The sequence below is a fragment of the Hirundo rustica genome, chromosome 3, assembly GCF_015227805.2.
Source record: "Hirundo rustica isolate bHirRus1 chromosome 3, bHirRus1.pri.v3, whole genome shotgun sequence".
NCBI lineage: Eukaryota > Metazoa > Chordata > Aves > Passeriformes > Hirundinidae > Hirundo > Hirundo rustica.
In genome coordinates this window covers 47,495,681-47,519,930 of record NC_053452.1, presented here as the reverse complement: position 1 = coordinate 47,519,930, position 24,250 = coordinate 47,495,681, and the positions used below count along the sequence as shown (strand labels likewise).

Sequence of the window (24,250 nt, the reverse complement as noted above, 5' to 3'; positions counted from 1 at the left end):
AAGTAGTGAACACCTGAAACGGGAAAAGTTTAGCATTTCTGAAACTGAGTCTAAGAAACAGATGAAAGGGATTAAAAAAAATATTTAGCTCACTTCACAGAGGGCAAGTCTCGGAGGGGACTGGCTTTTCCTGTGTTAAAAAATTTGAATTCTAATTTTCTAGACTGAAATTGGAGATTTTTGCTCAAGGCTACTGAAGGATGAAAGCATTGTGATTTGAATCTAGAAAATAATTTTTGTTGTTTACTTCCTGAATCATAGTTTTTTGTTTACTTTTCATAAAACCACAAAAAAAAATCTCACTCCATTTTTTGCAAAGAGCTTGTGCACATATATGGTTGTTGCGCTCATGCATCTGGAACTGACTTCATTCAAAACAAAACTGATTTTATCTAATCGCAGGTGATCTTAAGCTATGTTCTCTTACTTCTAAAGGTTCCTTAAGTGAAAAAATATATGGAATACGTTGCTGAGTTTTCTCTATACACATACCTCCTATGTGGCAGAAGCGTTCCTATTTATTATTACGTTCAGAAAGAAACTTGAGGTTGGAGGAAGAGAAGGGGGGGGGGGGAAACCTGAGAGTGGAGGAAAATATAAGCATCTACTCACACTACTTCATTTGTGAACTTGCTATTCCCATGTTTTTGTGACAGGATGCACGCTGCCTAACAGGCAAGGTAAAGAATACTTTACTGAATGAGTCACCTTATGTAGCCTGAGCAGCAGCCTGTCACAGCTACCCAATTGTACATCCCCCAATTTCCCTTCTCTTGCCCTGTTTTTGCTGCTTTTCAATGCATTAACATTTCTTTCTTCTCCTCCTTCCCCCTTCTGAGGAGGAAATGGGTTCCTTTCTGAAGTGCTGTCCATCTGTCCTTGCATGGCTTTTTTCCTTTTTATACTAGGAAAATCCTCATAATTGCCTCAATCTAACACCAGGCGCAGCTCTCATAAGTTTACAGTACACTAGAACAGCACCTAGCACAAGAAAACCCCAAACAGGATCTTGGTTGCAGAAAGCTTTGCATTTGAAAGATCTATTTATGCAGAGAGCTGGTCTGCCTACAACAGTGCAGCTTTTAGCATTTTTCAACAAGAATAATTTAAGACATTCAGCCTTCTCCTACAGGATGTAGACAAAGGAGACAAGTAGAAAGAAAAACTTCAAAGAGTTATGCACTTCCTTTACTGGCAGTACTGCCAGACTGATGAAATGTGACCGTGTTTGTAAGATCAGGCCTTGGATTTTTAAGCTGTCAGCACATGTAAAGATGATAATGCATAAAAAGCATTGCGTGCGATAAATTAAGGTATTTTAAAAATATTTTCAAAGCTGTTGTGGGAAAAAAAAAAAAAAACCAAAAAAAAAAACCAACAACAAACAAACACACACAAAACAACCCGAAATACTTATCACTCACCTGAAAAGACATTGGGAAATGTCTCTGTAGAAGCCTGGACCCCTGAGGACTTTCTTGAATGAGTCAAAGGCACTCTTTCCGTTTGCAATTTCTCTCTAAACCCCTTGTGCTCCAAATAGTCTGCAGAGCTCACCTTCTCCGTTATCTCGCTTTTGTGATTAGACACCTCTTCTGTCCAGTCTGCAGAACGACTGAACAAACCTGCCAAACTAGCAGACCTCTTCTTCCTGACTGAGACTTTTTCCTTTTTGTGGAAGGACTCCTGCCTCCTTGTGAAAAGCGGGCTCTGGGACGGGGAGGGAGAAGGTGAATGGTTGGGAGAACTCAGTTGCCTAGTTGTGGTTTTGATGTAACAGGGATTAATTAGATAGGGCTTAAAACATCGGGAACCAAGCATCGGACTGTCTGCTGCTCCTTCAGAGGACAAACTGCCATTTTTCATTTCTGTGGATAAACCATTACGCAGCTCCTCTTGACTGGCGGACAGAGAGCGTTTCCCTTCCTGAGTCTCAGCAGCGTGATCACGGCCTGCACCTGAAACATCACCCTCTGTTACTGAACCCTGAAAATCAGCAGCCTGCACTTCAGCAATTTTAGCCTCAGCATCTGCCACTGAAGTTGGAAAAGGCTGTGTGGAGCTGTGTGTCTCAGACCCGTTTTCTACTGCAGTTCTACTCAAACCATCTTGTAGTTCACTGGCTACAGCATCCACTCCAGCAACGAGCTGTTCCTCAATCAATAGCTGACGTTCTTGCGTTTCAAGCAAGCTGTTACCAGGGGAGCCCGTGCCATTTACCACTTCTTTCGGTTCACGTTCAGTTGCACTGGAGACAGGAATGTTTTCCACAATTTCCGATACCGCTGGAACAGCCCCCTCGATGTCTGGGCTCCTCTCTTTGTCAGTGGTAGTCACTGAAAAAAACCGTTCAAAATCTAAGGGGGTTGCTTGAGAATTAGCCATGTGTCGGCCCATTGTTTTGGTGACAAGGTCCTCAGTTCCAATGTTAATTGCCCCCTGCTGCTGCTGCTGCTGCAGTCTAATAGCTTGCTGGATATCGGAAAGCAAATCCTCTTGTTCTGCGGCTGAATGGAAACTGTATATATCCGTATCAGAGCCAGAGCTGGTCCTTTGTCCATCCTGTGTCTCCGCAGCAGCTGGAACAGTTTCATTTCTGATTTCAAAATGTTCAACATCTGTGTCTGAGAGACCCCCTTCATCTGCAGAGATGCTTATATCGGGAGTTTTGGTTACAATTGAATGAGCACTGTCCAGCTCCCCAGGCTGCAAGGCCTGGCTTTCCAAAACATCCTCCCGTGAACTGCTATTCCCATCTTTAGCCTTGGACAGATTTTTTCTGATCCTCAGATTTGAAAACACGGAGGGCCTGGAGTCCGACTTACCCTTCTTCTTACCCGAGTCGCTTCCTTTCGCATGCTTCCCCAGTCCCCTTCTGCCTCCCGATACCTTCTTTGTGCCGTCCGTATCCTTGGGCCCAGAGGCATCTTCTCCTCCTTCTTGCACATCACCTGTATTTTTCTTTAGCTTCCCATCTTGATTCCCCATGATTTCTCGCGGTGCAGCACCTTTGGCAATCAAGCCATCCTGGCGGATTTCATTCCTCTGGCCTGCTGGCGAGATCCCCTCTAGCGATCCAGGCTTGTTTTCAAGCGGTGCTGATGCGAGCGAGGCAGTCGCTCGCCGTGCCTCTCTCCCATCTGCTGGAGCTGCCTTTTTGCATAACGGGCTGCTTGCGCCGGGCTCCGCTGGGACATGCTCAGTGCAGCACTGAGAGCTGCAGACAGCTCCTTCCAATGGCTGCTGCTCCGGGAGCTGCCTGCTCGCCGCGTTTCTGCTGCACTCTTGTTGCTTTAGGAAGGATTCTGTGAAATGCGTTTCCTTTATAAAAGTCACTTCTTTTTCCACGGTTTTTATTGCCTGCATTGCAAGCTCAGCTTGTCACCAAATCGTTTATAATTTCAGTACTTCAAGCTCCTGAAGGGAAAAAGGAAGGGAAAAAAAGTTTAAGCAAGGTACTTTAATTACTCTGCAACTGCTCTGCAATTACTTAAACAAGTAAACTTGGGGGAAAAAAAAAAGTATTATTATTACTTAATAGTTTATAAGGTGCTTAAGCATATGCTGTTTTGACAGATTACACAATACCTCTGGTGATTTATATGCTTGCTTTTTAAAGGTCACAAAAACAATACATAAATTTAAAAGAAGAATCATTCTCCTTTTAAAGCAGATAAAATAAAGATAATAAACAGAAAGTTCTTTCCGCAGTTTTAAAGGGTTGCACTTAAAATTCAATGCATTGTGATAATTATGCTATACCCACCCCCCCACCCCCCAATTTGTATTCTGAGAAGGTAGATATACTATTATTCCCAGGAGAATCCACTCATCAATATTAAAACACGTCACCATTGTTTTCCCTGATAAGAACATCTGGCACGAAACATGATAAAACAAGCTAGAAAAATAGTAGTATTCAAATGCAACTAAGGAAAAAGATACATTAAAGTATTCCTCTATTTCACCCTACATATTTAGTAATTGGTTTAAATGCTGACACTTCCTAATTACATTGGAAGTTTGTGTAAAAGTTTTAATCAGTTGCTGCTTCTCTTTTTTTTTTCTTTAGATTTATGAGCTTCAATATTTCATAAATACATTTCCTGAATTTCTAGACAGATATTCCCTTCCACTTTTAAAATTTAGAATTAAAATAACTGGAATAGAAACCAAAGGACTTGAGAATGCCAAATTGGATCAGTTCATCTCCCCAATACCTTGGTTCAACACCAAACAAGCAGTAATTAGACAGATTTTCTGTGTATAATTTACCATGTCTTAACTGCCCAGTCTACTAGATTCAGTTTCTGTAAAAGATTTTATGAATTCCTCATGGCTATGTACTTCCTCACTTGTAATTTCCCTTTCATCAGGGGTTGCTTAAAGCAATACATCATTCCAGGTAAACACATTCTACTTGTTTATCTAACGCTCAGATTTGGTGTAATTCCTACTATAGATTTCACTTCTTTCCTCTGCCTTAATAGATACTAAAGAAGAAGAAGGAGAATCATTCACATTTAAAAAACTGTACAGATATATCCTTTATTCCCTCCAAGATACACACTATTTTTTTTCCACAAAGATTTTAAAATAGCTTTACAAATCTAGGCTCTGGTTATATAAACGGCAAATAATTCCTGCTTATTTGGTTTAGAAACAATAACACTGTTCATAACTCATGCTAATTAAATATTTGGAACTCTCATCATTTCTTCCTTGTGCTTCTTGGTCACTTACTGCTCTGATGTAAACCCTGTCCTGAGGGGCCTGTGGTTCAGGCATGGGAAACCTCTTATCTACAATAACTTGAGTGTTTTATGTGGGTCAGATGACCTTGATATACTCAGTGGGATAATTTGGTTTCTTTTGCTTTATTTAATTATTTTTCCCAAGTTAAAAATCTATTTTTTCCACTTTTAACACTTAACAACTATACTAACACATACTAGTATAGCAAAGCCTGCAAGAGCATGTTACATGATTTTGCTTTTTACTCCATTCCTGCTTTTGCTTTCTGTTATCCTACTTAGTTTCTACTTTATTGCAGTATTTTACCTCTTACATCTTTATTATGTATTTGAAAAAGGCTTTTGAAAACACATAATTTCAGTCCAACTGCAGATACACGGTAAAAATTAAGGCACAGTTTGAGAGAACCACTGTAGTAGAATAATACCTTGATGGGTATTTTAACTGACTAGAACTGACAAGGACCTAAGCCTTGATTAGAACTGGAGTACTCATATCTTCCAGCCTCACTTAAAAACTCTTTTCCCACTAAAGTCTGCAAGAAATTAACATAATGCAGGACTAATATGAAGATACCATGGACAGAATGTGTAAGGGAACTGTAGAATTAGTGGAATGTTCTGAAATACTCCCTTTCCTTCCTTTTCTGTAAACTTGCCTGGCAGATCCTATACATTTCCATCACAACTAATGATAACTCATCAGCAGTGATCACTCTGCAAATTGTGCTGCAAAACCAAGTCATCAACACAGGCCAGCTTATAAGAGAGTCTTCATTTTTTTAATTAGATACTAGAAGCTTATAATAGTTTTAGTTCTGTAGGTGCATTATTTTCTAGAAGCTTTCATACAGCACATCCTGATGAGTCAGTTCTTAAAAAAAAACCAAACAACAAAAACCACCAAAAACCACCAAAAAATGTATAGCCATAGATATTTTCAAAATTCAAATATATTAGAATAAAAAACCCAAATATTAATATTTTGGAGTCTGTTTACCGTCAGTCAGTCTTTTAGCTCCCAGAGAAACACATGTTATCAAAAGTCAGCAAGAAACCAGAACATTTTGGCATCAGCCTAGGCTATATTTTAAAAGATAACATGGTATGTAATATTCTACACCAAGAAAAGAGAGACTTTCAACAGACACTAAATGGAGAAAAGGAGTTAGGTGTTCAAGAAGGATATTTAATTTTATAGAGTAATAATAACTCATTCTGAGTTACCATACTTATTCTTACCTTGCTACAAATTGTCAACAAACTACTGAGGCTGGTCAGGGAGCCTGCCTGCCTGGCTCATTCAATATTTGCCAGGGCTCAATCAAAAACACTGAGGGGTGAGACTACAAGCATAGACGTGAGATCCTGCTCATCTCTCACTCTCCTCCTAAGCTCAGGACGTGCAAATGGCAACACACAAAGGAGAGTCAGAACTTACAACTCAAGACTCATCATCCTTGCTCTCCCAGAGACCTCCACTTTAGCACATTCCTGTTGAAAACCCAAAACCCTGTTGCAGGACTGTGATTATTTTCAAGATAGTTACCATTTCCTGCAGCCTCACTGGAAAGGTGAGCAGCACCCCGGACACTGCCTGCCCACTCTCTTGATCAGCTAGGAGGGGAGGGGCAGCACTGATTGCCCACACCTGGGTTCAGGACTCAGCCTCCTGGAGCACAGCCAAGGCAGAGTGCTGCCCTCCTGTCAGTTCAGGCGTACTCCCTCCAATTCCCTGCAGAAAGGCTGGGTAGCCATTTACCATCCTGCTAGTTCAGACCTATGGCAAATATGGGCTACCTGTTCAGTGGGTGGAACTTTCTTGGGGTGGAGGAGTTTTCACCGCATTTTACTGACTGTGATATTTCATTCTGCCCTCAACAGTAGCTGTTGAACAAGTCCCAGTAGAGTGAAGACAACAACACCCTGTTACTGCCTCAGCCTGTGCCTGCTGGAGTCCGAGCCTTTGGGCAGCATTAGGCTTCACCCACAGGACCCCAGGAAAGGGTTTAGTCCACAGGAGTGCTGGCAAGTCACAAAGAACCCAAAGCAGCATCCCAGCAGTGATGCTGCACCAGCACCACTGTGCAGCAAAGACGTGGAGGGCAAAGAACGAACTGTGCCATGTGCCCCCACAGCACCCTGCACAGTGACTGGGAACAGGCTCTGTGCTCATGGCCAGCTCCTCCAGGAGCCCAAAGTGGCTGGTCAGGCTACATCCATGTTATACATGGGCTCTGTGCCCTGCCACTTCCCTGCTGAGAGGCTCAGGAGAGAAGAGCCTTCTGCAACCCAGAGCACATGGCTCTCCTGGGTATAAGACACAACATGACAGGCCAGGGTAGAGGCTGACTAGAGGGGGCTGAATCTCAATCTCTAAGGACTCAGGGATAGGCTGAGGCTGGGAGAGAGCAGTGTGAGAGCCTCAGCACTGTACTGCAGGCCCTGGGAGCTGGGCGCTGCTCCCCCAGCACTCTGCTCTCCAGCTTCCTCTCACACCGCTCCCAGAGAAGACATGGCTGCAGGGGATCCTCAGGTCTGCCATACACACCCTGCAGAGATTAGTTTGAACAAGTGACCTCATATGCTTGGGTTTGATTTGGGGATAAAGGCACATAGAGTAACAGGAGGGTTTTAAAGTGCTCTGGTGTCACATTACGGACTGCGATATGGTAATGTGGAGGGTGTGAAGAAAGACTTGTTTAAGCAGACCAAAACATTCCACCTATCTATGTTACTGAAGCTTGAATTTTCATACTCATTCTCATTCAGCTCAGTGCTGGAACCTGGTCCCAGTTCCTGCTCTCCTGTGGCAGCAGGAAGCCCTCCCCAGCTGCCATTCTGAGTGTGATGTAAAATTTATCTTCCCAGAAGGCATCAGCTGCCATTTAGTATTCCCTTACATTACCAAAGCCATGCTCCAAGTAGTTGAATTTTTTTTTCCTGACCCCCACACTCCAATCTCTTTCAGCTATAAGGAGAATTGCCTTTTAGGACTTCACAAGCTCTAGGTGTGACTGGCAGGGGACAAGTCAGGAGATCAGAAAATATGAAGTGAATTAGGAGACCATAGTGGCCAGGATTAAAGCCAGTCCTGCCCTTGCTTCTAGTGGATAGTTTCTGGTGGATATGAGATTCTAGTGGATATGACCTTTAGTTTCTAGTGGACATGAAATTCTGCTCTTTCTTTTATTACTTGTTAAGCAATATTGAAACCATGCCTTATGCATTGTATTTATATTATGTAGAGTTGATCCAGCTGCTGGGAAACCTAGTTCACCTACTAAAAGGCTTCCTTTAGGAAGGTTCAAGGAGCTTGAACCTAGCAAGCAATGATCCCAGGTGAGATTTGACTTGCTTAGGATCTTTTAGTTAGTGCATGAAAAAATATTGACTAGGATTTTCAAATGCCTGCTACATAGTGCTGAACTTTCTCATGATTTCTATCTAGTGAGAACTATAATTTAAAATTAATGCATGTGAAGAAGAAGTATCTCCAGCAATGCAATGTTTGCCAGCTACATGCTGCAGAAGGGCGCTGGCTAGGGGCCAAAATCTCTATGCAGCATTTAACTTCCTGAATTTTTCACCTAAATGCAATAATACATTTATGCATGATTTGAATTGTGAAATAAAGTGTTTTTTTGTTTAAAAATATGATCAGCTCAACACAGCAAAACTCATATACATTCCAATAAGTCCCTTTATTGTTTTCCCTTTGCATTTCCATATTCTTACTGCTTCTTAATTGTAAAATAGAATTTCTATCATAAAAGCTACACAGAACCTATCACAGTTACTTGTATGGGAAGAGTTGGCTGAACAGCTGCACTCAAACCCCTGCCAGCATTCCAGGGATTTATGCATTGCATTTCAGGGTTAGGTCACAGAAAGAGGCTCCAGAAGTCCAGGCCTCCGCAAATGCTACAGCCAGAGACTCCTGTGTTTGGAGCACAGTGTACTGCACTGCTCCTGTATCCAAACCCAAGCAATGAGGAAGTCTGAAAATGTGGTTTGTTCCCTATTACAGACTGAAAAGTGAGGTATCTTGTGAGTGAGGCATAGCTTCCTCTATTTCCCTATTGTACAAAGTTTATTTCAGACAAATTGTGTGTTGAATGCAGATCACCAGCACTTGTTTGCCAGAATATGCTGAACGAATTTAATGCAACACAGTTGAGGCTACACCAAGGGGAAAAAAAAACAAACCAAAAAACAAAAAACAAAACAAAACAAAAAGCAAAATATCAGATGACCAGACTGTTAAGTAAAGAAAAAACAGTTTCTACATTTAAGCCACTGTAAAGTACAATCAAAAAATTGGAGTAACGATCTAAGTTACAATTTTATTTTCTAAGGAATTAAATTTAAGCAATAAGGTTATTTCTTCAAACATCATAATAGCTTTTGAACACGGTAGGAAACATCAACCAAACTTTTAAGGTGGGAATCATTAAACACCTGCAAAATTCACACATATGCAGAATCACTATGTGTGTAGAGGGGGGAAAGATAGGCAGAACTGTGTCAGTCGATCGAACAGGATTAACATAGTTTAGAACTACCCACCACAAGCAAGCATTTCATAGGAAAAATGAGAGTGGACAAGATTTATTGTACTAGAGGCTAGAGAAAGGAACAAAGAACACAAAACTGTAGGAACCCGGGCCTCCTCATTTTAATTCCTTAGAAAAGAACATATTCTGTTAAATCAAGCAGAAAATTACATATTGTCTTGTTGGTTTTCTTGGACAACTCCCAGAGTACTTAATGACAGGTTTGAAAAATGTAGACTTTGATCATATCAGTGGACCTTTCTGCCTGTGGAGAGCCCAAAATGCCAAGAAACAATGGGGCATTTTTGAGCCTACTCCTTTTCTGCAGGAGACAAGGGATTAACTAAAATACTTGGTGCTCTAATTTTATTTTTCTACTGGAGAAATTATCTACTGGTATGAAGGAAAAATTGACAAAGAACAGTTTTTCCTGAGATTCCTTTTAAAGTTTTTAAAAATCTCAACTAATTACATTGATTGTTTCCAAAAACACATGAAGAAAAGAAATATTACTTATTTTTGCCCCCTTATTTTAGGCATCACTTATTCTTCTGTTGCATACATGCATGTGGATGTGTAAAATTTGGGTCAAATAAAAAAAAAAAAAAGAGCATTTGATCAGCTTTAATTTCTTGTTGAAACACCAACTGTTCTCCTGTCAATTGCCATAAGTATGTTCTCCATAGAGGGAACAACCCTGGGGAAAATGCTGTAAAATACTTGGACAAGTTTACAAAATGTGTTACTTTTTATTTTGTACTAATTTCTTTCATTGTTTCAAACACTTTTGGCAGTTAGAAAGCGGGACAATGGACATCAGCTGGTCTACATGTCTACCTACTCACTACTTGCTGACACCCATGCAGTCCTGGCTGCCTCACTAGGCTGAACTAGCTGTGACAAGAATTACCTGCACTGACACAGCTGTAGCTATGCAAAGTGGGCTCAGTCCATAATTATTGTTTAATGACGTCAACTAGACCTTCGCATGAGGGACCTAAAGCCTAGTTAGCACAGTGAATTCCTACTGGTTCTGTAGTTAAATTGGCTTTTCTTTTGTCAGCTGAATGGTTATCATAGTAAGCTGAATTAAAGTCCTGACTGACAATAATAATTGAACAGGTGGTAAACGATTTATCTACAGCAAGACAGACAAAACACTGTCCAGATAAATAACCCAGATGCCTAAATAAAGGTAATGAAATTAGGGTGATGATGTTTTTATATCAAAAGTATTGTGATATGCACAGAAGCCACCACTGAACTACAGTTTTTTGTAGGGCTAAATATGTAGAGCAATTAATATGATCCAGTTAGGGGGACTGAATGTTTATTCCATGACCAATAGAAAGCTAAATTCTTCCAGACCTCTGTTCTGCTCACGATACCCATTCCCAATCTTTCATAGTCTTATGCCTTCTTCCTCAATTTCAATATCTTTATCTGACTAAGTATCTAATATCAGCTGTCCTACTGAATTTTTTGTCCTGAGCAATTCTCCTTTGACTTAGTCTCCACCATGGCTGGATACAAAAATTTTTTGTTTGATATGTCTTCTCATTTCATGATTTGTCCACAGACCAAGAATATCCTCAATATGATGGGTGACCTGCTTCTAGATACAAAATGGTACCTTTTTTGATATATTGTTTTATCTTCATTAATTCCTTTTTTTAAGGTTGTTGATAATTTCAAATGCTTACGTTCATTTGCCATTTTCTACTGCACCTCCCCTTGCAGTGCCATTTCTCACTTCTGCTAACTAACCCCATTCTATTCTATACATGACAACTGTCCTGTCCTTAAATGGTATATCATCATTAATTTTTTATCTTTTAATCCAAAATATTTTTAACTGTACCTAGAAGTACATCTGTGGCTATGATGGAAAGAGTCACTTCCAGCTCTTGACAGATAGTCAGTAATGAGTGGAAACACGTAGGACCAACATCACTTTCTTTCACCTATTACTGTGGATAAGGAATACAGTGAAATTATCTCACTGTTATACAGTTCAGACATTTTAATTGTTTTTAATTTTCCCTTTAATATCTTGGTTCTTGGATAACATTAGTAAATGTTAATGCCCATGTCTTTCAAATATTGTCAGGACATGACTGACAATGTAAAGGATGTTCTGTATTCATCATCTATTTTATTTATAATTTTTATAGTATTTACTTTAGCATTATGCAGCAGATTCATTTCCCCTTTGTGAAAACCCTGAGTGGATTCCAGTATTCTGCAGTGTCACAGTCCAAACAGAACTGGTCAGAAAGAGAAAGGAAAGAATTTTACAAGTTCCCTCCCTATCTCTTTGAAGGGAGTTTAAGCTGTGCAATCATGTAGAAAAGAGATTAAGGAAAATTATATTTAATAACTAAAAACTAATTCTGAGAGAGAATTGTAAAGAGTGTAGGAGTTATAATTCAGAGAGTACTTGCTTGCTCGAGGTCTTTATTTCTCCTAAAACTGTAACATGGTCCCCAGGGAGCTGGCCACAACACCAATCAGAGTCCAGGAAATGTTTGAACAATGCTCTCAGGCACATGGTGTGATTCTTGGGGTGTTCTCAGGGCCAGGAGTTGGACTCAATGATCTGGATGGGCCCCTTCCAACTAAGCAAATTCTTTGATTCTGTGAAAATTTTGCAGCCTGGAGTGATTTGGGAAATTGGTTACAGAACCTGAAGTACTACCCAAGCATTAATTTTTGCAACAATTGGCGAGAAAAATTTCAAGAAAATGTTTTATTATGATCTGTCCCCAACCTTGCGAATATCCTCATATTAAGAGCTTACATAATTTTTTTTAGAAAGTAGAGTTCTTTCCAACATCCAAGCTGGTCAGTTTCACGCATTAAATGACATGATATTTCCATTTCATTTATGTTCAGGAAAGATATTCAAGTAACAAAATTCAAACACTCAGCAACAGTACTAAATTAAACTCAATTAAATTAAAGATACTTTGTGTGAACTGCCCATAGAGCAGCTCATCTTTTTGTATGTGTTTACAATAAGAAGGATAAATTATGCCCTAAGAGGTCTTACTTTTCAATGTTTTTAAATAATGTACATCACCTGAGGGGAAAAAACAAATCAATTAACAAAATTCTGATGGGCTTCTCTGAGCCAGCTCACCTGGGGTGTTACTAAAGAAGTGTCAGGCTACCTTCGCATAGCGTAAAGAGAAAAAAAGTCATAAGGAGACTCAAGACTTTTAAATAGGCTATTCCTACTATCATCTGTCACTTTAGTTGCTTCTGTGCCAGAAATCTTCCCAGTGACCACAGATACCGAAATATTTCCGGATATATTACCTGAAAAAGTAAAAAAACCCCTGGATTTGGACTGGGGATACATCTGGTTCTACATCAAGCTTCTAGCAGTTGTCAGTCTGACAGACTGCAAATGATGTGGGAAACACTCTAAGTGTGATTAATAGGTAATTTAATTCTCCAAGTCTATCATTCGGGTTAATGGATGTCCTTAGATAAGGGGTTTGGTTTGTTTGTTTTTATTAAGTCTCACAACTCCAAACAGGCTTGCACTGGACACCTTGTTCACGGTGTGCTATCATGTTAGCTGTGTTTTGTGCTCACAGATACGTCAGTCAAAGGTGGGACCAGCTGCACCAAACACAAAGCAAAGGGCTACAAGCTCACTGCTCCTGCTCCAGAGAGCTGATAATCTAAACAGACTCACATGGATAACCTCATTAAATCAATTACATTTATTCTCTTCCCCCTGCCTTTCACTGCTTTCGCTTCTGCATCCCAGTGTAGTGAAGAGGTATTTGATGGACAAATATCAGTTGCCTTCCAGAAATAGATTCTTAATGTATATGATCCTAGGAAAGGATAGACATCATGGCCTAGTAAAATTAAATGGTTGTTTCATCTTTATAGGATATATATGTGAAGTGGGAAAAGAGAGTGCTAAATCTGTCAGTACTTTCAAATCAAAGGACAGTAAGCTACAGAAGAACTCAAGACAGTACAGATCATGGGTGTCACTGACATGGGATGAATATGACATGAAATGCTCAATCACAATACAGAGTTATAAGGAAGTGAAGGAAAGTAAAGGAAGAAATGGAAAAGGAAAACAAGACAGATGGAAGATCTGTCTTTTCTGTAACACATCATAAGGAAGTATTGCCTTGAACAGCCTTGAACTCTCCGATTTCTGGGTGGTTTAACTGTGGGTGTAGACATTAACCTCACATTTCAATTCCATCCAAATACATGAATTCTCAAGCTCTGAAAAAGCAAAGACAGTCTTTGCTGTCTCACAGATAGCAAAGTGCTGAGCTTCTCCTGCATAATTGCATGAACGTATAGTTACTCACGTGGATGTACTAAGCGTTATTTTCAAACATTACTGTCACCAGTGCTACTTTTGTGACAAGATACTGTAGCTCAGTATGAGTATACAAAAGAGAAGGAAACTCACGACAGGACTAATATTTACATTAGGCTCTAATATAGACCAGGGGCTCACTGTGCACTAAGCATCCTGTAAGCAGAGCAGAAGACAAGTTTTGGGGTTTTGGGGAGTCTGCTTGGTGATTTTCATTGGTGGTGGGTTTGATTTCATTTATTTATATATATGGGGGTTTTTTTAAATTTAATTTTAATTGGGTCACAAGAAGATTGCCAATAAAGCTGAAATATGCAATATTAGAAAGTACACCTTATTTTAATCTTGTCAGATAAATATCTTATACCAGTCTGAAGAACAAGGAGAAAATAATTTTACAGGATATTTAGAGATCCTGCTTTCTCTCTGTTCCACTCCACTGGCCTTACTGTTATTCACTCCCATTAGGAACTATTCATGACATAATAGTTTTTCTTCTACCATCATGTCAATATCTGATTAATTAAATAAGCTTCTTCTGTTACTTTTAATTCAGTGATAATAAAAAATATATCAAGTGCCATAACAGGCTTCTAAGCAGTCCAAAGTTTCTGTGTGAAATTTTATATTAACAGTCTGACATTTCTCCTTCTGATGTGGAAGTCCAGCTGTGTCCCAGAGAGAAAATCAGATGGATTTCCATTAAACCACAGCTCTCAAGGTTGTCTGCACAGGCAGGAATAAGTCAATTAGAAATAGATGTGAATAAACATCTGTTTAGCAGTATGCTGGATATATGATTTTTCTGGTAATAGAAGTTGAAAATTTTCCATCATAATTCCTTTTAAAGATATAAAAAGCATAAAAGATATAATTTTTAATTCAACTCCTATAGTCCTCAGCACAGTTACAGTTCCTTAAACTGGCATTAGCCCAGATCATGTATTAATAAGGCTGCTTATGTTGCCAATTAAAGCTCTAACTGCATGGAAGTTTTCAGGGAGACCTTAAGGCAAAACCCACACCAAAGCCGTTTTTATTTATAAATATACATGTATCTTGACACAGCTGCCTTGATCCCTCAATTAGGGTCTGTTCCAGCTGTGTCCTAGAACCCTTGATACTGTTGTTGTAGCTTGGAATGAATAGATCCTGTTCACTGTTTTCTGGGGAAGACGAGCAGATAAAAGAGAAATACCTTGTTCATGACCTAGAAAACCATTTTTTACTCAAATATCAGCATGCAATATAGCTTATATTTCAAAGAGATAGAATTCTTGTCAATTAAAATTTCCTCTAGTAAAACTCTGCTGTGAGTTATTATTATTCTATTTTAATTATGTTTCATTCCACACCCTTTTCCGATTCTATCCCGAAAATAAGTGCAGAGAGCCTTGAAATATTTATAATGAGTATATGTAAAGGCAGCTTTAGAGAATGTAAATTTAAACACTCCACTGAAATATAGCCTATATATAAACTGCCATGTTACAGAGTATAACATTCAAGAAAGTCATAAAGTTCTGACAGAAAAGATATGAAAGGCCCAGGCTATTGCATGAAGCAGGGAAACCTTCAGATCAGAATGTAATGATTAAAGCATTGGAAGGAAAATGAGTTTTCTTATCTACAATTTTGAAGACATCATAAGGAACTTAGTTCAGGCTACAATTAAAATTTTGAACATGTAAATATTTTTTTTACTTCAGATCTTCATATGTAACAAAGAATTCTTTTCTTATGCTGTAAACTGAATTTAATTAAAAAAAAAAAAGAAGGAAAAAGAAGGAAAAAGAAGGAAAAAGAAGGAAAAAGAAGGAAAAAGAAGGAAAAAGAAGGAAAAAAGAAGGAAAAAAGAAGGAAAAAGAAGGAAAAAGAAGGTAGTTTGTTCCAGCTCAGGGATGTATATACATATAAATGGCAAAAATCATTTTATATGTTCAGTATGAAGATAGACTTTGAAAATTGCTGGGTTTGGGGGAATTTTGAGTTGTCATCTGATGACTCAGACTAAGAAATCCTACAGATATTTTGTAAACACCAAGAATTTCAGTAATTGGAATTGATTACAAAACTATTTCAAATCTAAGATCTCACTACTCAAATGTCCTTTTACCAGACATATCTAGATTTTTCGATTATAGCATTTGTAAAGACTTCATAAAATAGCATTCAATCTCACTTTTTTTCTGTTAAAATTTATTAATAAAACTTCTAAACCAAATGTTTTAAATTCTTCTGTACTCTTGAATGTAACTGGTTTCTACAGGCACACAGATATAACCTTGATTATTGGTATTATTTATTTCAGCAGTTTGTGGTTTTTTGCACATATATTACGTTGTTTCTTCTGCTAAAGAATTAGCCACAGAAACTGGGTTTATATTGCCACCTCATTTATCATCTCAAACCAGATAAAATGGGTAGGATGTACTAAGCCACCTACTTGGCTGCTTATTTTTAAACACTGGGAGTATAGATTTTAGTCTGTGGTAAGATTTCCCCCTACTTCTCCTTCAACTTCTCTAGACAACTCATAACTTTTTCTCAGTTAAAAATGATAAGATAATGATGACAATCCAGCTTAGGGGAAACACTTGCAGATCTTCAAAGACTGAACATGAGCTGCTCTAAAACATCATTGTCTACTATTTATTTATTTAACACACCATCGTGTTTTTATTTGAGGATTTTTCTTTAAATCTAAATCCATATCCAGCATGGATAGGATGAGCACAAACAGTCTGAAACTGCGCCAAGGCTATTTTGGAAATATTAGTCTCCTTTGTCAAATTAATTGACACTTGTTTTTCCTAGTTTACCCCTACTCTACCTCCTCTTAGAGGCATGTAAGAAAGAACTTTATGATGAAAGGAAATGATAAAACCCCCCCAAATAATCCATCCTTTCAGTCAGGTAGCCTGGATCACATAAATATAAGTTAGTTCAGTGTTATGTGGGCAGCCTGAAGACCCTGCCATGCAGTTACACAGGAAAAAAGTGCTGTCCTGCCAAAACAACAAATCTCCTGTATGGTGAAGCTGCCTCTCTATCCTGTTCCTCTCCTTCTTGTGCACATGCTGTAAGCAGGATGCAGAGCAAAGAGAAGGGAACAAAGCACAAGGGACTACATCTGCTATGGTCTGAAGCTACTGCTTGCTTCCATGTAGCCAGGTACATGCAAACAGTAATGGGTAACAACAAGAGAAGGTAGCTGGAGACTGGGGAGAAAGAGTTAATTACTCTTTCCTGTTTCTCCTTTCAGTAAAGTGGTACCTTAACGTACACAATACCTATCTGCATTGACCATCCAGTGTTTAGTCTTTAAAAAGGCTTATTTCTAAATGACAGATAAAGTGTAGAGAACACATCTGACCCTGTGATTATGATCAACCTTTTTACAACAAAAAAACCCCTTTTCTCTTCTGGACTGTGAGCTTCGTAGGGAGTTAGGAATTCAGTTACAGATCTTCTGCTATGCTTTTAAACCTTCCAATTTCTCTGAAAGTAAGTGCATATGTTAAGTCTTATGTCTTAAATATATTTAGCTACATTAACACCTTTGGAGGTGAATGCAATTTCAAATCTACAGCTGCTCCTAGTCCAGCCATCTCTGACTAGCAGAGTTTTCTGTCTTTGATACCACCCATGTAACACTGCAAATAAATCTCATTCACATATACACAGAGTTCAGTTTATCACTTTCAGTCTTCATTGCTAAAAATGCCCTTTACCCTTATGCACAGCTGGTAGCTGTGTGGCATTCCTTCTGCTTTAAAGGTGGAAAACCTCTTAAGAGCCTAAGGCTGTTCAGACCTGCTGCCTGGAGTGGCTAGAAGCTAAAACCCCAGTTTCAGCCTTCTATCCTGTGAGATAATTCCAACATAATCTCAGAGGAGTTTCAGATACTGCTAGCAACATGTGAGCCACTTAACCTTGTGTCCAGCCGGAACTCTTACTTAGATCATCGTGTTTTTCTTCAACTCTTAGACCATTTATTTCCCAAACATACCTTAATTAAAGGTAATAATGATAATAAAGTGGTCATAATACAGCCTTACCTTGTTTCCTGCCAAAATGTATTCTGATGTGAACTCAGCAACTTCTACTTCTGCTCAGAGAAATGTTTCCACACAGACTATACTTATAGGAGAGTCAGAATGTCTGGCTTTTTTGCTCTGGGCACCATTTCCAGTCACATGAACAGGGAACAGTTTGATTCAGTTGTTAACAGCCACTGACATTCGCAGGAATGTTAAAAAAAATAAATCATAAATGCCTTAAGAAATTTCACTGCTTAAATGACTTAGCACAAAAGTTATTGAAAATGTGATAGGTGTTTTTTTTGGAGGAACATAGGTGTTCATAGTAATATGCCACATAGCTATCTATTATGTTATGGAGCAAACCACATGGAATAAAGTTTTCTTCACAACTTTTATGTCTTTACAGTCTCACTAAAGTAGAACTTGTGTGCAAATCAGGGAAGAATCTGATATTTTAATTTTAAACTGATGTTGGAGTTTGAGAAATTAAATGGGATGAATTCTGCAAGTAGTGGATTTGAATAAATCTGTGACTGGCACCTAAGCTTCTGGTAAGCTCCCTTCCCTCCCTTTATTTATTTTAAACACAGTTCTTAATTCTTTAAAGTGCTTATTTTTTATTTCTTAATTTGAAGGAGTGCTGCATCAAGGGGAGGGGGAAGATGACAGATTTATGGCTTATATTTCATAGGGCTGTGGTAATGGAGACACTCAGGATACAGCTCTCTGTTCCAATTCATTTCGTGCTCCGAGGAAGTCTCATGCTCAGGAGGTGACCTTCAAGGGGCATTCTCTGTCCCTGAATCATTGTATTACAAGATAAGTCTTCATTGACAGCCTCTCATTCCTCTCAGTGTAAATGGAAGTTACATGGATTATTTTAAGCCTTCCTCCCACCTGAGATACTTTCTTTCTGCACTCTCTGGCTTTTGCTTTTTAATGTGAACCATAAGTAAATAAATAAATAAATAAATAAATAAATAAATATCTAAGATACCTAAGAACCTCATGAAGCCTACAAGGAGCATTCAGAAGTTTAGAGACCTTTTCCCTTTTAAGGTCAGTGAGAGAGGAAGAAATGACTCCAAGCCAACTAAATGTAGATAAAAGCAATGCATGTGCGTTCGTCCTTTACAACTTCTGCATGGTTCTGGGAGCTGAATATTGGTATTTTTCTAAAAAGAAACAGAGGAAAGGAAGCAAAATATTTCCTCTTTCTCCATTAATATGATTCCCACAGCTCTTGCACCTTCACTAAAGAGGTAACCAAATTATTGGCAAACCAAGATTGTGTGCTATGTAGAGGAGGAAAAATAAATTGTAAGTGTGCAGTGACAAACTGTTCTGATGCAGCTGGTAAACTCCTGCTGCCCAGTGCAAGTTTTGCAGGAGAAGCCTATATATATTTTGTGGCTGTCAGGCTTCTTAACTAGGCATAGAACACCTGAATCATACTTCTACATTAATTCCATCCAACACTTGTCAGAAACAGGAATTTTTGTCAGATTTTTTTGTGTTTGGATGAGCAAAGGAGAGAAACAGAGTATCCCTTTGTAAATTTTAGTTGTTGTTGTTGTTCAGAAGCTAATGGTAATCTAATTAATGATCATGTCCCTCAAAGATGAAGTACTGACAGGAAACAGCCTCTTCTACAAGAATTTGGGGCACCAGCAGCCTGTTGCACTGAAGAAGAATGAGCTACACAGCCAGTGCTGGTGTTCCACAGACATTGCTGGGGCTTCAGTAAGAGCTATATCCTTCTGGTGTGGCACTCACACTGGAAAATCAGTTTGATGATTGCAAGTAATTGAGAGTACATATGGTCTTGTAATTTGTTTTGAAAATTCTCCTGGAAGATACATCATTCTTGGGAATGACCCCGCATGTGCATCCTGAAAGTGAAATGTAGTGAGGCAGCAAGTAGAACAGTTGCTTCATTTAGTTTGAAAGCATGAGATGGTACTATTAATAAACAGACTGCCATATTTGCAGTCCAGATTACAGCTAAAGTGTTTCTTTAAAACAAACTATGCTTTGAGACAACAAGTGTCAAATTTCCATACTCTAGAACAAAGAATTCCAGCAACATTCAAACACAGCCATGTGAACATCAGAGCATACCTGCTCCATGAGATTTCTTCCCCAATCTAAGATTTAAAAGACTAGATCCAAAAGATATTAATGAGCTCACTATTTTCTCCACCCTCACATTGACTGCATCATTATTATTAAGATACAGAATTAGAAAAAGGCATCATGACCATCTGAAATCTCCACAATTTAAAACAGAGGGAATTATCCTGCCATAGTGGGTTATGCAGAGTAGGTTAGCAAGATTATCATGAGGACATTTTTTTGAGATTATTTCAGGAAGACAGCTTAAGAAGCAAAGATATTGAGAAGAAGGAAGATAGCATAATCAATATAAGATATAATCAATACAGGACGATCAATATATATTGTTTAAAAAAAAATCTGAACACCCTCCACTCCCACAAAAAACTCCAAACCAAAACAAGAAAAAGACACCTACAAATCTTGGCAAGATTGCTTTAGAAACTGAATGGGAACATTTCATTTTGATTTCATTTTGTCTATAGAGCTGTCACCACAGCAAATTAATCAGATACTGAAAAGGTTCCATCTCACCAGCCTACAAAGCTCCCTCCTCTCCAAATACAAAACTTTGTGTGGGAACCCCTGAATTTACAATCCTGTTTTCAACCCTCCGCGGAGTGCTGTGCACTGATCACTTACTGCATCACATGTGGGCGGATTTTGTATCTTTAGCACTACATGTGCTCGTTTAACTGCAGGTGTAAATCAAAGAAATTCCTCCTGAACCCGTTTTCCTCCAATTATTAAACTATTCTATTTTAATGTTTAGACAAATATGATGAGAACTAATGCCCTACACTAAAAGCTCCTACACCTATGTGGAGGCATGTTGCTTCAAAATGTCTCCCAATTTTACAGAGTCAAGATGGGAAAGTGGATTTTGGGTTTTCCTATTTGCCGGGGAAAAATAATATAGTGAAGTTGCCATGCTTAGTAGTACTGTCTAGAAAGCCACAGCAGTGGAAGAGTCAGAGAACATAGGAAAATTTTGCTTTTTTGGTTGTTTGATTTTGGTTTTTACTTGGTTGGTTGTGGGCTTTTGTTCATTTTTTTTGTTGGGGTTTATTTTGTTTGTTTGCATTTTTGTTTGGGTTGGTTTAATTTTTTTATTGTAGGGGTTTTGTATGTGTGTGTTTGGTTTTGGTTTTTTGTGCAGGACAAAAGTAGAAACCTGATCTTGGTGAAATAGAAGTAGAAGGCATTATGCATTAAAATCATTGTCCTGCCAAAAGGCATTGGTACCCAAGCTGGGGTACCAATACAGGAATGATTTTCTACTGCCCAAAGCAACATTTAGAGTGAGATGAAATAAGAGTAGCTGCCTTTTTTTTCCCCCCATAGGCTGTTGAAAGCAAGCTAAGAATGTTATTTCTTGGAAAGTGAGTCACCAGGTACCATAGCTTTTTTGAAGAAGAATCTTGCAAATGTTCTCAGTATTAAAAAGTCAGAACTCTGATTTCTATATGTAATAAAATCTTCCCAGAGGAGAAGATCCCATATGCTGGAAATGAAACATTACATTAGATTTTGAAGGATCACAGTTCAAACTGTTCTAACAAGTTCTAATTCTACCCCCATTACCAAAATGATGCTTTGAGGCCGAGAACCACACATGGACTTCAGAGCTGTAACTTGGAACACATGACTCCGATGTTTTAGAAGAGCAAAGCAGCAAACAGACTAGTTTTAATATAAGAAAGTGGATTCAGTAAGTACACTTTCCTTTGTTTGAAAGTTCAGCACTTGGCAAGCTCTTTCCCTGCTCTCAAATCCTCTGATACCATACTTGATTTGAGTTCTTGGTTCTGTTAGATGTGGGATGCACCAGTACTTGTGATGGTCTAGGCACTGAAATGCTTGCATATGGAAATACTAAGCATTTTAAATTGAGTTGTTGATCAAGATGGAAGAGGATCACACATCAGTAAAGGTACTCCAAGGATATAAGAATAAAACAGATTATGGAGAAACATAATGCACTGTCATTATAACTGCTTAGAAGTATGTCTTTACAAATACAGGGAAAGAAAGATAAAATCTTTTTTTGCCACGTGAATAATTCCCCTAGCACAGAAATGCATAAAAGATTAAGTGACAAATCTCTATAAATTCGTCTTTAATTTTCAGTCTTTATTTTACTTTCTGGTTATTATTTCAAACCCATTTACAGAAATACTGCTGAACATACCGTTTTGCCAGAGTTCCTGCAGAATAATTCAAGGCAGTTATTTCAAATAAGCTTTTTTTATGTGATATAAAACATCCTCAGAACACCAGATGAATATTATTAAATTTTATGATAGCCCATACAGAGATAGCACTCATTTTATGGAGACAGAAAGAGTCATAAACCAATTAGAGTATCAACTTGGTCTTTACATCATGTTCTGCATTTCAAAAGCAGAGGCAGAATTCCCAGTAAAGTCTCATCAGACAACACAAATGGCCAGAATATGTCTACAATAACTGTACTATTGAAAAACATGCAATTCTTGCCTTCAGCCAGGAAAAGAAACTTCATTGCTCTACTAGCTGCTGTCAGCTTCAGGGAAAAGCACCCGACAGGGGATTCTGGGGAGAATCATAATCCCAGTATATGGGATAATACCCTATTACCTCAGATATTAGGTGCATGCCAGTGAATATACTCCAAATTTTAACAGTGTGCCTACTGGGTCTTTCATGCAGCTTTTATAGAAGAATTTGTGTGATGGGAGAGAACGATAGCAATAAGATAAAGAGAAGATGAAAGCTGTTAATTAAGGAAACAAAGCTGTTGATTTTGTTTATAAGAAACCGTAGAGTTTGTTTCTGACAATTGCAAGGATTGGGAAAGTGATTCACAGTTCAAACTGAAACTTAATTCTAGTGTCTGTCATTGTTTTCTTGGCAGATACTGGGTAGTTCACACAGCTGAACTTGTATGTAATGCTTGGCAAACACACAAATCAGGAGGAGTCCAGCAACAGCAACCTCATTGACACCTCAGTATTGTTTTGTTTTGTCCCTTTTACAAGCATGGAAGCATGGACAGGCAATGTACCTTGCCAAAACAATTAAGCAACAGAACTGCCTTGAGCCCAAGACCCGTGTCCAAGTCACTTAAGAATAATTCTTACAAAAAGCCCGTTGCCTTGACTAATGCTGTATCCCCATTTTGGGGCCCCAGCTGGTCCTCAGACTCCACTTGTCAGAAAGGTCTAAAGCTGCACCTGCATGGTAGTGCCAGCTGCACCAACAGGACAGGCTCTGTTTAAGGACAGAGGAACTTTGGGCTGTAGATTTGTCTCCTTTTAGGTGTTTTTCAGGGAGGAGATGGAGATGCCATGTGCAAGCAGCCACACAGATTTGTGTTCTCTAATGTTTGTTACAAAAACATATCCTGCCTAAAACTGAGGCTACAAGTGCTGTGATGGATTTTCTCACATTACTTTCCAAACTCCCCACTCGCCTGGAGTTTTCTACTGACAAAACCACATTGTTTCGACGTGCAGTTTGTATACCTTACATGCCTCTTCCTCACTCTTCAATTATTTTTTTCATAATTTAGTGCTCAGTTCCTTGTTTAAAAAAAACCCCAAACAACAACAACAAAACAACCAAATTTGCTTATAAACATTTCCCTCCCTCCACAGCAAGGTCTGAATATTCTAAGCTATGTGCATCAATGAAGTTTTCCATAATATTCCTGTTTTTGAACTTGGTGATGTTCCTGTGTTTTAGTTTGAAAAAAAGCAAGTTACATTTTGCTACCCGTTAAACAGTTCCTGCCCTTAAGATGTAAAACATTAGCTGTATACATGTTTTTAAAACCCCATGATTATTTCTCTTAGCAAAAGGCTCCTTACAGGACATCTTTACGGTGTAAACATAACCTTTACAGAGATAATATTGTCTAAAAATTATAAAAATCTAAAAATATCTCCTGCAAACATTTAAAAGTTTCTGGTTTTAATAAATATATAAAGATACATTTCTCCAGACAGTATCTTAATACACAGTAGAAACCCAAGGAAGTCACTAAAATGGTAGCATATCTTACCTTAAGAAGAACCAGCACAGAGGCTCTAGTTTTTCTCTCACCACATATTCAATCAAATGCTTATGGTAAGACTTAATGCTGACTCCTTCCACCTCTCTAGTGGTCAAAGAACAGATAGCCAAAATCTAAGCGCTCCTATAGGTTTGTCAAACAGAATGGGAGTAACATCTGGCTTTCTGCCTGAAATTAATTGGAGAAATGTATTATGGGCTGTGTACTTATCATCAGCTGCCAAGAAGCATTTAGATAATGCTTCTATACAAGAGGAGAAAGGAAGATTTTTCATTTCATTTCCGCAGAGATGCATGTACACTGTCAGGCAGATAACAACTAAGGAGTGACTGGTGAATATCAGAGGAAAAAAGTGACAC

General features: G+C 38.6%; 1 protein-coding gene across 10 annotated transcripts in view; it reads right to left on the bottom strand.

Annotated features, from left to right (window-relative positions):
* The window catches only part of FMN2 (formin 2), a 173,898-nt gene extending 149,908 nt beyond the window's left edge, over positions 1 to 23,990 (bottom strand). For 5 of the 10 annotated variants that reach the window (XM_058419924.1, XM_058419927.1, XM_058419928.1 and 2 more), the window contains exons 1-2: positions 6,196 to 6,333; positions 1,425 to 3,417 (exon numbers count right to left, since the gene is read on the bottom strand). In XM_058419924.1, the coding sequence (XP_058275907.1) occupies positions 1,425 to 3,366 (1,942 nt within the window). In that variant the 5' untranslated portion in view covers positions 3,367 to 3,417; positions 6,196 to 6,333. Of the gene's footprint in view, positions 1 to 1,424; positions 3,418 to 5,996; positions 6,417 to 23,879 lie in introns of those variants that run through there. The other 5 variants (XM_040059664.1, XM_040059666.2, XM_058419926.1 and 2 more) reach the window with 4 other exon arrangements.
* Between the last annotated feature and the right edge of the window lie 260 nt (positions 23,991 to 24,250).